At 45.3% G+C, this 13,842-nt stretch overlaps 1 protein-coding gene across 11 annotated transcripts in view; it reads left to right on the top strand.

The window, feature by feature from the left end:
• Nucleotides 1-13,842, top strand: part of EDARADD (EDAR associated via death domain) — a 100,071-nt gene that overhangs the window by 34,456 nt on the left and 51,773 nt on the right. For all 11 annotated transcript variants that reach the window (XM_058696240.1, XM_058696233.1, XM_058696241.1 and 8 more), the window contains 2 exons: nucleotides 820-878; nucleotides 4,763-4,802. In XM_058696240.1, the coding sequence (XP_058552223.1) occupies nucleotides 825-878; nucleotides 4,763-4,802 (94 nt within the window). In that variant the 5' untranslated portion in view covers nucleotides 820-824. The remainder of the gene's footprint in view (nucleotides 1-819; nucleotides 879-4,762; nucleotides 4,803-13,842) is intronic.

The raw sequence follows: 13,842 nt of genomic DNA on the forward strand, positions 1-13,842 counted from the left end.
TTCTACTTTGTGCAAATTCTTAAGATGTAGTTGTGGCTTTGACCGAGGCCTATCCCTTTTTCTGCATTTCCTCATTCAGTTCCTGAAATGCAACAAGTGGTAAATAAGAAGCAAATATATTGGGAAATCAAAGTCACTTTTTGTTTGATAATGATACTGGGAGGTATTTCTGACTTTATTAATTTGCATAAACCACATCCAGATGCTTAGTATTTTAAAGTTATAAAAATGAGGGGCACCAGGGTGGCTCAGTCGGTTAAGCGGCTGACTTCAGCTCAGGTCATGATCTCACGGTTGGCCAGTTCGAGCCCTGTGTCGGGCTCTGTGCCGACAGCTTGGAGCCTGGAGCCTGCTTCAGATTCTGTGTCTCCCTCTCTCTTTCTGCCCCTCCCCTGCACACTCTCTCTCTCTCTGTCTAAAAAATAAAACATTAAAAAAAGTTTTTAATGAGTTACAAAAGAGTAGGAAATGGAGAGAAGCAGAAGACAAAGTTATAATCAAATCCAGTATGCCACATAGTCCTGAGAATGACATCTGCATAGTTCATGACTATTTGGAACTCTGAGTGTTTATAGATATTTACAAGGAAACTGTCCCAAATTATGGTGTTGTTTTTTTTTAAATGAAGTTTATTTGTCTTAATCTCTTTCTTGGTGTGGTCTGACCCCATTCCTCCTGAATTTGTTTTGAGTAATGATTGAAAGTAAGTGTTTCTCAAACCTGATTAGGGTGGTTTGCATCGCTGTGAAGACAGTTCTCAAAGGACACCTTTGTGCTCTTAAATTAAATACTCTCCACTTGTTTGTTTGCTTTTTTCAGATCATATGGCAAAGGAGCCAGTGGAAGACACGGACCCTAGCACTTTATCCTTTAACGTGGTAGGTTACAAACTTTACATGAATGGCGATAATTCTTGTTATTCCTTTTTCCCCTTTGTTGCATTTTTATGGCTCAGTATTAACATGAAGATCAGAAACCCCAAGTTCGGTTTTCCCAAGATAAATGTCTTTATCACAGTGTTCTCTGTGATGTAATAAACTTTGGGTTTCTCTAAGGCTAAAAATGGTATTAGGTTTCTGTTCTTGTTTGGCACGTACCAGAAGTGATCTGCTTAGATTACATCAGGTCTTTGTACGTTTGTCTACTCAATACTTATCTGTCTCCTTTTAACTTCCTCTTCTTCCAAATTCAAGTTATTTAATGTGAGATTGAAGGAAACAACAGGGCTGCCTTCCAGTAACTGGGGGCTGCCCATTCACCAGATGGGCGTCCGCCGTTTGGTTCAGTGTGTTATTGCATTTAATCCCTGCAACCTCCCTCCAGGTAAGCACTGCCCGCTTTACAGATGAAAGACTGAGGCACAGAGGATGAGGTTAAGAGGCCCGACTGGAAGCGGCCCAGCGGCTGGCTTCAGGTCCCTGCCCTGCCTTCCCATAACCACTCTGTAGCATGTCTCCTGCTTAAGGTTTACCGAGGACTTCACATCCATCATTCTTCATCCTCCAAATAAGCGGTGAGGTGGTAGGACAGCTGTTTTTACCCCCATGCTACAGAAGAAGCAAGGAAAGTTAACGGATTTGTATAAAATCACCCAGACTGGAGCCCTGCTCTCCTATGTGGTACTGCCTCTTGTTTTATGACCAAATCAGTGCCTTTGGCAACATTTCATGTGTTATTATGCATATAGTATGTGACACATTTTCTTCTTCTTTCTTTCCTCTCCTTCCTGCCTCATTTCTTCCTTCCTTCTTTCTTTTTTTCCTTCCTTCCCTCTTCCTTCCTTCCTTCCTTCCTTCCTTCCTTCCTTCCTTCCTTCCTTCCTTTCGTCCTTCCTTTCTTTCTTCCTTCTTTCCCTTTCTTCTCTTCTCTTCTCTTCCTTCTCTTTTCTTTTCTGTCAGCATTTGGAGGAGAGGAACTGCCCAGTCATGAACAATTCTGAGGAACTGATCTAGTTAGAATGACATAAATGCACACAACAGTATAATTAAACAATACAATTCAACGAAATGTCTTTAAGTCTTTGGTGATTCATGCGGCACCTGTGTCTCAAAGCCCTGAGATGTTTGTTTTCACATCTTTAGTCAGCACTGCAGTTTCCTAAGTGGGAATGGGACGGAGCTGGACACACAGTGGAAATCAATATGAAAGAATCCCCTGTCCCTGCGTTCTGTAAGGACAGGATGCAGAGCAGCCCTGTGGATCATTCCTGTCATCCCCTGTGCTGTGGTTCCTTACGGGAGCCTTTGGCTCCTATAGGGTGTTACTCAGTCGGTCCTTCCTGTCCCTAGTGCCCGACCTGTGCTCCCCTGGGACTCCCACTCTCTTCCCGACATCAGGTTCTCCTTGGGTCACAGCTACTTCTGATCGCTACTCCACGCTGGGCCAGATTGACTTTTCTAAGCCTTCCCTGGGTCAGTTTGCTGGAGTGGCCACAACAGGGCACCACATAATGGGTGACCTAAATGTCCCACGCTTCTGGAGGTGAGAAGCCAAACCCCAGTGTTGGCAGGGCCATTTCCCCCCGGAATCAGTGGAGGAAGAATCTTTTCTCCTCTCCGCAGGCCTGTGTGGTTGTCGGTAACTGGCGGTGGCCCTCGGCTTGTAACTGCACCCATCCGTTCCCTCACGGCGTTGGCACGTGGCCAAATTCCCCCTGTGGGTCTGTGTCTCTTGTACAGACACCGGTCATCTTGGATTGAGGGTCCACTCTACTCCAGTATGATCTCACCTTAACTAGTCCTCTATCTATAGTGATTGCATTTCCGAATGAGGTCACATTCGGAGGTACTGGGCGTTAGAACTTTTAACAGGTCTTTTTTGGGGAGATGCACATCAACCCATAACATGGCAGCTGCTCCTGGGGTTAAGCCTATACTCTTCAGAATGGCACACGCGGTCCTCCACGACCCCGTCTCAGCATCCCTCCTGATGAGTCAAGCTTGAATAGCTATTTGCTGCTCCTGAAACACCCAGGCCTTCTCACCTTCCTGGGATACCAATAACCCTGCTCCATCCAGCAAAGAAAATCTCCCTGCTTCCTCACCTGATGAACCCCTGTTGTTCCTCCTCTTCTCAGTTCAAGCTTCGCTGACCTGTGATGCTTTCTTTGCCTCACCCTGGGGCCTTCTGGGGCCCCCTTCTCCACAGCCCAAACTCTACTTGTGATCGCACTGTGCTGAAATTGTTTGCTTGTCTGAGTTTCTACAAGACAGTGTTGAACATCTTCCCATGCACAGTTGGATAGGCCAACCTTCCCAAACACCTAGAATGGCACCCATTAAATCTTTCCACCTCACTTCCAGGATCTTCCATGTAAACTGACTCCATCATTTCGTATCCAGCCCTGTCCCCCTCCAGTGTGCGTCTCTGCTTCAAGCTGATGGGTCTTCTACACCTGTCACTGTCCAGACCACCTGTGTCTGCCATCTGCAATTACTGTGTTCCTTCCTCTTGGTCACCCAAGTTCTTGGGCATTCTCCAGGCCTAGCTTGAATGTCTTTTCAGGAAACCTGTGTTTGCTCGAGCCTGTTCATTCATGCAGACCTTTGGTAGATGTTCAGTTCACACTGAGTCAAAATGTGGAGTTGCAAAGATCATAGTTCCTTCTCTTGAAAAACTCCAAGTTTGTTCCAGGAAATAGACAACTACATACTTTAAAAACAGCCTGGTAAGTGTTATAGGACAGGTGTGTTTTCCATTCTCTGGAGAACAGAGTATCAAGAAGAATTTAGTCTGAGGGAAAACTTGACTTTTTAAGTTCTCCATGATTGATTGATTTCTTCTGTGGAAGAGGAGTTCGAGGCTCCTAGAGGTTCTGAAGCTTCACTGTTCATCTCCAAAGTAACTGCAAGGAAAGGGATTTAAAACAAAATTCTTGGTTCCACATTTGTTTCTTCTTCTCTTCTGTCAGAGGAGGACATGTGTGAGACCTACAGGCAAGTTGGAAGGTGTAACTTTCGTTTTAAGGCTGGAGGGCATGGACCCAAAGGCCCAGATGGAGGGTGGGAGCTGAATAGGGGTTAGGGGACAGGATAGGGAGACTGGGCACATTCTCGCTCCTCTCATGTAAGTCATCAGAGAATGACTCCATTCTTTAATCGGAAGTCAAAGTGTTCAGAACATTAGATACCTGCATGGAGGTACCAACAAAGACATACATGATTGTAAGAGCCTTTGCTATTTTGAATTCCCTCCAATGGAATTGCCCTCATCCAGGGCATTGAGGAACTGTGTATGGTCATGCATAATGAGTAGATCTTTGTAGATCTTTGTGCAGGTCAGTAGGGATGGTTGGCTTTTGAATCCCATCCCAGTCAACCCAGGACAGAGCTCTCCAATAGTGAATACCGCCTGGCACGCAGGCTTGTTGACCCAAATGAATATCACAGAAATGATGACAAGATATCAGTCTATCCCCATAATTCGTGAAAATGTTCCTCAATTTTAAACTACAGGAAATAGAGGAAATAGCACTGCAGAAAAGAGAGGAAGTGTGGTTTAGTGGTCAGAGCTGAGGAAATTGAGAAGGCTTATTCTGTCTCATGTTCCAACATTAACTTCTTGTCAACGTGGATTTTATTTTTTATGCACTAAGCATAAAAACAAGCAATGGGTCAGGCCTGTTGATAAAGCCATGGCTAGAAACTTGCGAGGTTTTAAACTAAAATTATGACTTCCCCAAAACAAAGCTTTCTTTTCACTTTGATCTTACAATTGACTATGGTGTTTAAGAATAACTCTCTTCTTTTGTTGGTTTCCACAGTCAGACAAATACCCCATTCAAGATACAGGACTCCCTAAAGGTATGTACGGTTAATATAACTACTTGAACTTGTGATTATTTTAATATCTTGAACAAAGCACCAGTCAAAGCAATTTCTCGTGTGTAAAACAGAAACATACTGATAATTTAGCTGACGACTTGTGGATGATCCCAGGCATGAATTTTCTTATTTAAATCTGTAAGATACTTCATTAGAAATTATCCATTAAATTCCTGTGGTGTTTTTCACATGCCTGAAATGAAGATAGCCAGGACTCTGGGATGCAAGTGACAGAAGTCTAACTCAAGTTAATTTTAAAAAAGGGAGGAGGGACATATTGGCTTAGGGTCTTTGGACGCTCCTGGGTCCAAGCATTTAAATGATGCTCTCGGGCTCGGTCTCTCCGTCTTTCTGTCCCTCTCATGGCTCTGTCTTGGCTCCAGTTTTGGGCAGGCTTTCCCTTCATGATGGGAAAGGTGGTCACCAATGCCTCCAGCTTTACGCAGTGCCCCCTCAAGATGGCGGAGCAAGGTTGGGAGGGGGTTTCCCCTAGCACCCACATAATTCTGGGGATGACTGTCATATGGGTGGTTTGGGTCATGTGGCCATCTGTGAATCGTCTGTTGCCATCAGGAGGATGGAAGAGGGCATTGGTCAGGTATGAGCCTTGAGGTTGGGTGGGGGAGAGTGTAGAGTGAGTTCTACCCAAACCACAGGAAGGAGGGTTCTCTTACTAGACAGAGGGGCAAAGGATGCTTGTTAGGCCCTAAAGCAGAAAACAGACAAACAGAAATCCCCCAGAAACCTCTTTGTAATTCACAGGCTAACGTTTTCGGCACAGTACAGACCAGAAAAATGGCTAGGCTCAGCTATTCCCGATTTCTCTTGTGGGGCCGTGCACAAAGCTGTATCTGCTCTGGAGGCCAAGCTGCTGGTTGCCCTACTGGAGCATTTACCTCGTGCTTTGCTGACAACCCAGAGTGGGGGAGGTGGGAGACAATCAGATCTGACCAGCGTCAGAGATGGCAGGGGCCCCCAGCTTCCTGGAGAGGTAGGGCTTCCCGGCACCCGCCAACATGGCTTTTCCTGGCAGTCTTTGTGATGGGGTGATCATAGGGTCACCCAACTGGAGAGTTGGGAGGGAGCTCCCTGCCTGGGCCCACCTGAGGTGAAGTCTAGGGCTCTACCAAAGCTCCCCTCCCCTCCATCCCTTATTCGCCAGACTCTTCTCCTTGCATCCAGAAATTACACTGTTAGAGTTTAATTCCTTTTGCCTCCCGTGCATGTCCTGGGGGTGGCAGTGATGTAGGGAAAAGAGACCGAAAGCCAAGATTGAGTTCAAATCCTGGCTGTGGTAGGGGTGGCATCTGGCAAGCTCACTTCCTCCTTTCCCCTGTTGAATGACTTCTTTTTTTTTTTTTTTTTTTTTTTTTTTTTATTTATTTATTTAAAAAAAAATTTTTTTTTTTTTTTTTTTAACATTTATTTATTTTTGAGACAGAGAGAGACAGAGCATGAACGGGGAAGGGTCAGAGAGAGAGGGAGACACAGAATCCGAAACGGGCTCCAGGCTCCGAGCCATCAGCCCAGAGCCTGACGCGGGGCTCGAACTCACGGACCGCGAGATCGTGACCTGGCTGAAGTCGGACGCTTAACCGACTGCGCCACCCAGGCGCCCCTGAATGACTTCTAAGTGTCCCGAATCCTCCAGTGTGTGATTTAACTCTTTAGTTCAGCAAGATGGTGCAAGGTGCAAGCCAGGCAGCCAGGGACAGATGGGAGGCAGCCTTGGGTGGTGCTCCTCAGACTTCAGCGCGCACTGAAGAACCATCTGGGAGTGTGGGGGAGGCTCGTTTATAATGCAGATTCTGGGCCCAGCTGCTCTGAAATCACAACATGGTAGGTCTGGGGTCAGGCCCAGGCACCTGTGTGTATTTGCACACCTGAGTGGTTGGGATGCAGACCTCACTTTAAGAGCCTGCCTGGGACACCTGGTGGCTCAGTTGGTTGAGCATCTGACTCTTGATTTCAGCTCAGGTCATGATCCCAGGGTTGTGGGATCGAGCCCTGCATGAGGCTCCGCACTGCTTGGGATTCTCTCTCCCTCTCCCTCTCTCCCCCTCTCTCCCCCTCTCTCCCCCTCTCTCCCCCTCTCTCCCCATCTCTCCCCCTCTCTCCCCCTTTCTCCCCCCCCTTCTCTTTCCCCTGCGCTTGCTCTCTCTCTTAAAAAAAAAAAAAAAGGATGGGGCGCCTGGGTGGCGCAGTCGGTTAAGCGTCCGACTTCAGCCAGGTCACGATCTCGCGGTCCGTGAGTTCGAGCCCCGCGTCAGGCTCTGGGCTGATGGCTCGGAGCCTGGAGCCTGTTTCCGATTCTGTGTCTCCCTCTCTCTCTGCCCCTCCCCCGTTCATGCTCTGTCTCTCTCTGTCCCAAAAATAAATTTAAAAAGTTGAAAAAAAAATTTTTTTTTAAAAATTAAAAAAAAGAAAAAAAAAAAAATAAAGGAGCCTAAGACGTTTCAAGGATTTGGTGTATCCACCAGGGAGGCACATAGACAAGAGAACTGAACTATAGCCAGACCATGGCCTGCTGGGCTCTGAGTGCCCTCAGCAGATGGCTCCACATCTCAGGGTCTCGGTTTCCTGTCTGTAGTGTTGGGAGGACAATGTTTTCATCCCCTCCCATGGTGCTTGTGAGAATTCAGTGAAATGGGGGGCGCCTGGGTCGACTTTGGCACAAGTCACAATCTCATGGTTCGTGGGTTCGAGCCCCTTGTTGGGCTGTGTGCTGACAGCTGGGAGTCTGGAGCCTGCTTTGGATTCTGTGTCTCCCTCTCTCTCTGCCCCTCCCCCACTCACGCTCTGTCTCTGTCTCTCTCAAAGATAAATAAACATTTTTTAAAAAAGAAAAAAGAATGCAGTGAAATGAGTCCAGAACAGTGCCTGGCATAGGTGAGCATCAGATGGGGGGGGGGGGGGGAAATCTGGTAAAAAGAAGTAGGAAAAATCAGGGTTGAGGATGCTTTCCCAGCACTGTGGCAAAAGTGGCACTGTTTGAGACGGCCGCTGAGCTGCAGTGACTCTGGGGTTGCAGTGTCATGGTTAGATCTGTCTAAAGATCTTTTTTAACACCCTTGAACATGACTTCCTGTTTTGGAAAAAAGAAAAAAAAAAAGACTGGTTGCTTACCAGTCTGATACTACAGTAACTACTATTGGGTTTCTCCTAGAATTTGAGTTTTACAAAATCTTAACCAAAATGGTAATGAGTTTATAAGTAGCATGACTGTGAAAACCACCGTTGTAAGAAATGTGACTAGATTTTTCTTCTATTCTTATTCACCGAGAACAGTATTATCTATTACTATTTTTATTATTATTATTATTTTAATTTGAGAGAGAGAGAGAGAGAGACCATGCAAGTGTGAGTGGGGGAAAGGGGCAGAGGGAGAGAGAGAACCTTAAGCAGGCTCTTAGCACGGAGCCCAGCGGAGGGCTCAATCCCACCACCTGGGATCATGACCTGAGCCAAAATCAAGAGTTAGACAAGTTGGACGCTCAACCACTTGAGCCACCCAAGCGCCTGGAGAATAGTATTATTAAGCACATAATTTCTCATCTCCAAAGAAACACATCATCTTATACTGAATGTCCAGAAGTTTAAAAACTTATTCCAGGGGCGTCTGGGTGGCTCAGTCGCTTAAGCATCTGACTTCAGCTCAGGTCATGATCTCCCGGTTTGTGAGTTCGAGCCCTGCGTCGGGCTCTGTGCTGCGCTGACAGCTCAGAGCCTGGAGCCTGCTTCGGATTCTGTGTCTCCTCTCTCTGCCCCTCCCATGCTGATGCTCTCTTTCTGTCTCTCAATAATAAATAAATGTTAAATAATAAATAAAAACTTATTCCAACATTTGTATTCAATAATATCTATGATTTAATAACTGATGGTATTTTAAAAAAATTTTTTAATGTTTATTTATTTTTGAGAGAGAGAGAGAGAAAGAGAGAGAGCCTGAGCGGGGGGAGGGGCAGAGAGAGAGGGAGACACAGGATCCAAAGCAGGCCTCAGGCTCTGAGCTGTCAGCACAGGGCCTGCTAAGACTTGTGAACCATGAGATCATGACCTGAGCCGAAGTCAGACACTTAACCAACTGAGCTACCCAGGTGCCCCTGCCAGTATTTTTTTAAACATACCAATGGGGCCAATATAATCATTAAACATGTATGGTACTTTTCTCACTATAAATGTTTTTAGGGAAAGAAAACCCATATGAATCAATGTAGAATCTAATTTATAGATTTCTTTTTAATTAATTAATTTTTAAATATAATTTATTGTCAAATTGGCTTCCATGCAACACCCAGTGCTCATCCTAACAAGTGCCCTCCTCAGTGCCCATCACCCATTTTCCCCCTGCCCCATACCCTCATCAACCCTCAGTTTGTCCTCTGTATTTAAGAGTCTCTTGTGGTTTGTCTCCCTCCCTCTCTGTTTGTAACTATTATTTCACCCCTCTCCTTCCCCTATGGTCTTCTGTTAAGTTTCTCAAGTTCCACATATGAGTGAAAAAACACATCTGTCTTTCTCTGACTGACTTATTTCACTCAGCATAACACTCTCCCAGTTCCATCCACATTGCTGCAAATGGCAGGATTTCATTCTTTCTCATTGCCAAGTAGTATTCCATTGTATATGTAAACCACATCTTCTTTATCCATTCATCAGCTGATGGACATTTAGGCTCTTTCCATAATTTGGCTATTGTTGAAAGCACTGCCAAAAATAGAACTACCCTATGACCCAGCAATAGCACTGCTAGGAATTGACCCAAAGGATACCAGAGTGCTAATTTATAGATTTCAAAGTAAATGTAATCTAATGAAGTCCAGAGTTGGACTCACAATGTTTAAGTAAATTTGAGGGCGTCCTATTTATTTAACAGAGGATTTATCTGTAGTTAGCTTGAATTATTTCCATATGGTTAAAAAGTCTTCAAAACTTATTTTCTTAGGCAGATTCAGCATGTTTCACAAAACCTTTATTGTACTTCTAGTGTATTCCTACTGTATTCATGGTAACAGTATTCCTTTACACAGTCCAAACCAGAGTGGTTCTGAATAATGTGGTTTTACCATAAATCAGTTGTGGAAATCTAGTGCGATTTCAGTGATCAGCATGTTTTTGAGATGAAACATATTGTTTAACTTGTGTTCTTATCAGGAACAAATGTGCAACTTCCTCCTCCCCTGATTTTAGAGATTTCAAGGGGTTCATTCTGTCAGGGTTCATGTGTCAGGCCTCTTTTATGAGAGCTTTTCTGGGAGAGCCTGCAGGCCCTAAACTCAGGACTAAGAGTGAGACTTATTTTATTAAAATATTTTTTCATTTCAGTATAGTTGACACATTAGTTTCAGGTACACATCATAGTGCAAAAGAGTAGGGGCGTTCCTCAAAAAATTAAACATGGAGATATCGTATGATCCAATAATTCCACTATTGGGTATTTCCCCAGAGAAAATGAAAACATGAATTTGAAAATATCTATGCACTCTTATGTTTACTACAACATTGTTTATAATAGTCAAGATATGGGAGCAACCCACGTGTCCACTGACAGATGAATGGATAAGAAAGATGGTGTGTGTGTGTGTGTGTGTGTGTGTGTGTGTGTGTGTGAAGTAGAATATTACACAGCTATTAAAAAGGATGAGAGTCTACAGTTTGTGACATAAGTGGGGCTTATTTTATATCACAGAGTTCCTGATATCTTGTAGAAACTGCTGACTTACATGTTCTGAAGGGAATGTGACTCTTCACATCTTGAGAGAAAATGTGTTTGGAAAAAGAATTCTGATTTTTGAACCACTATTCCCAGTGAGGGGAAATTGCACATAAATACATCATAAATCAGTCAAGCTTTGATCATCTTTTTTCTCTAGTATTACTGCTCTTTTCTCTTACTCAAAATATTTCATGGTGAATTTTAAGCTAAAGAGAAGTAAAGCAAACTCATTCTATTGTTACTGAATTTGAGGAATTTGAACTCAAGCGTAGATGATATTTGGGGACCTTTTAGAACAATTTGTTAACTAAACGTAGAAGCAGTGGTTCCACTTGAAAACGTTAGGAAAAAATAAACAGATATGAGAGAATTCACTAAAATCAGAAGTAAAAATGTTTGCCCTAGCAGCACCTGGGTGGCTCAGTCGGTGAAGTTGTCCAACTCTTGATTTCGGCTCAGGTCATGATCTGGGGTTTGTGAGCTCGAGCCCAGGGTCTGGTTCTACACTGACAGGGCAGAGCCTGCTTGGGATTCTCTCTCTCTCTCCCTCTCTCTCTGCCCCTCCCTGCCCTCTCTCCCGATGTGCTCTCTCTCAAATAAGCGTTAAAAAAAAAAAAAAATGTTTGCCTTAAAACTAGCAAGCCAATACGCTGTATTTTATATGATTTCTCTCCTCGTTAGATTGACAGCATTTTACTGATAAGCTTCCTTGTTCTAACAGGAAACTGAACACCCCTACTGCCTGCATGAGTTTCTGTGTGCTGGTCCTGCTTAATCCATAAATTCATTCCCTCCCACTCAACCTGGACTGGGACTCTGTTGGGAACCTCCTGTTACAATACATACCCAAATCAACCCCTCTCCCCCAGCGTATGATTTCAATGCAAAGGTGACCACCCTGCAAATTTTATTTTTCTGTTATGGAGGGCAGAGAGGAGAAAGATAATGACCACGGGAATGTCTGGGGTGCACCACTTCACAAAAGTAACTACTTAAGTTCAAGGTGTCATCCTGCTGGGGGAGCAACCATGTTTTTGCACAAACGCTGAGTTGGCAGTTGTGACACTAGCCATTCTGAGGATCCGTGTGACTGAAATCACATTTCCGTGACTGTCAGCCAGAGTGTGCATGAGAATTCTGTGGGGTGCCTGTGGAATGTCAGACCCTTGGGGCCCCTGAGATTCCAGTTAAGGAAGTCTGGAGTGGAGCCCGGGAATCTGCATTGTTAACAAGCCCCAGAGGTACTTCATTCAGATGCCAGAATGCTGGGGACTATACTCAGGAACTCAAGCCAAGGCAAGATCTCTACTGCTCTCCTTTTGAAAGATACCATCTAGAATCTTAGTAAAAAACCATGCTTTTAGTTTAAATTCCTCAGAGAGGGGACCCTGGGTAGCTCAGTCAGTTGAGCATCCAGCTTCAGCTCAGGTCACGATCTCGTGGTTCCTTGAGTTTGCGCCCGGTGTGGGGATCCCTACTGTCAGTGCAGAGCCGGGAGCCTGCTTCACATCCCATCTCCCTCTTTCTCTCTGCCCCTCCCCCATTCATGCTGTCTCTCTCAAAAAGGAAGAAACATTTATTTTTAAAAATCTAGAAGTACGGGCGCCTGGGTGGCTCAGTCGGTTAAGCGTCCGACTTCGGCTCAGGTCATGATCTCGCGGCCTGTGGGTTCGAGCCCCGCGTCAGGCTCTGTGCTGACAGCTCGGAGCCTGGAGCCTGTTTCAGATTCTGTGTCTCCCTCTTTCTCTGACCCTCCCCTGTGCATGCTCTCTCTCTGTCTCAAAAATAAATAAATGTTAAAAAAAAAAATTAAAAAAAAAATCTATAAATAAATAAATACATAAATAAATAAATAAATAAATAAATAAATAAATAAATTTCTCAGATAATTCTGTTAATGGGAAAGATTGTCCTTTAGTGGGAATTGTACAGGAGCAGTGAACGTAGTAGCACCTTGTTTGAACAAATCCAGCAGCCGGGTGCTCAACAGGTGAATGAATGTTAATGTGGAAAAGAGATGACTCAATCAATCCCTCATTCAGTGTTAGCTGTTGGACCCTGATAACTGATTCTTTATTTAAAGCTTTACACCTCTCAAAATCGACATAAACCTTTCCTTCATAACGTTCTGTATTTCTGTCACCTTTCAAGTTTAGCGTGCAGGAAAGAATTCCGCACAGATTAAAATCCGATGGGCCTGAATCAGTTTGTCACACACCTGTGCCATCGTCACCACCCTCGGGGAGCTGTGACGTCAACACCTGTGTCAGACAGCCCTAAGCATGGAGGTTCCTTTCCAAAGTGAATTCTTTGAAAGGTGTTAACACGTTTCACATGCATGTCAGGTGCCTTTGACGGGCGCTGGCCGTGGCCACTTAGACAAGAGAGCTGCCGTAGCTTTGGCTTTTAGGAGGGTGACCTATCAAGACAAGTAAAATCCCACTCTGCTAATCTGAAAGGCTTGGTAAAATGTCAGACAGATGAATGAGCACAGAGGAATTTGTTGTGATGTGAAGCAGAGGGAAATGTGTCCGGAGTGCCTCCTACTCACCCCCTGGGGAAGGGGGGGCATCCTGCCCTAGGGTTATGGGGATGGCCACGCCTGCCTGAATGAGACTGACGTGAGTCACTTGTACTTACAGCCTGGGGGAGGGGGACACCGCAAGCCACGCAGGGTCACATCCCGCGGGGCTGCCCTTGGGAACAGAGTGAGCCACCGGGGGCTGTAGGTGGTAAGGGTGGTAGTAGCGAGAGGAGGTAGCGTCCCTGGTTCCCCAGGGAGGATGTGATCGGCTCATCTGAGTAATTCAGCGGGTTGGCGGGGAACTGAAACTCAGTACTCAGGGGTAAGTAGCAACCGTGCCTGGTGCTCGGCTCAGGGGCTGATCACGGGGCAGCGTGCGGAAAGCTTTGCACCTTGGCCATTTGAGGCCCTCCTGATTTTTACCAGATGTCAAGGCAGTGCTCGTATTGAGTCTTAGTCTTAGATCTTATACCACAATTGACTCCATGATAACCTTGACTTTAATTTAAATCTTAGTGATGATTGGGACCTAGAGGGTAGGGAAGGGCCTCCCTAAAAAGCACACCAGACACTGGACCGGGAGAGGGTGGGCCATGTGGTATGGCACTGGTATAGTGAGGGCATGTCCCCAGAGAGCATGAATTTAGGTAACCAATGCCCGGGTGCCTGGGTGGCACAGTCGGTTAAGCGTCCGACTTCAGCTCAGGTCATGATCTCGCGATTCGTGGGTTCGAGCCCCGCGTCAGACTCTGTGCTGACAGCTCGGAGCCTGGATCTGC

The sequence above is a fragment of the Neofelis nebulosa genome, chromosome 13 (genome assembly GCF_028018385.1).
Source record: "Neofelis nebulosa isolate mNeoNeb1 chromosome 13, mNeoNeb1.pri, whole genome shotgun sequence".
NCBI lineage: Eukaryota > Metazoa > Chordata > Mammalia > Carnivora > Felidae > Neofelis > Neofelis nebulosa.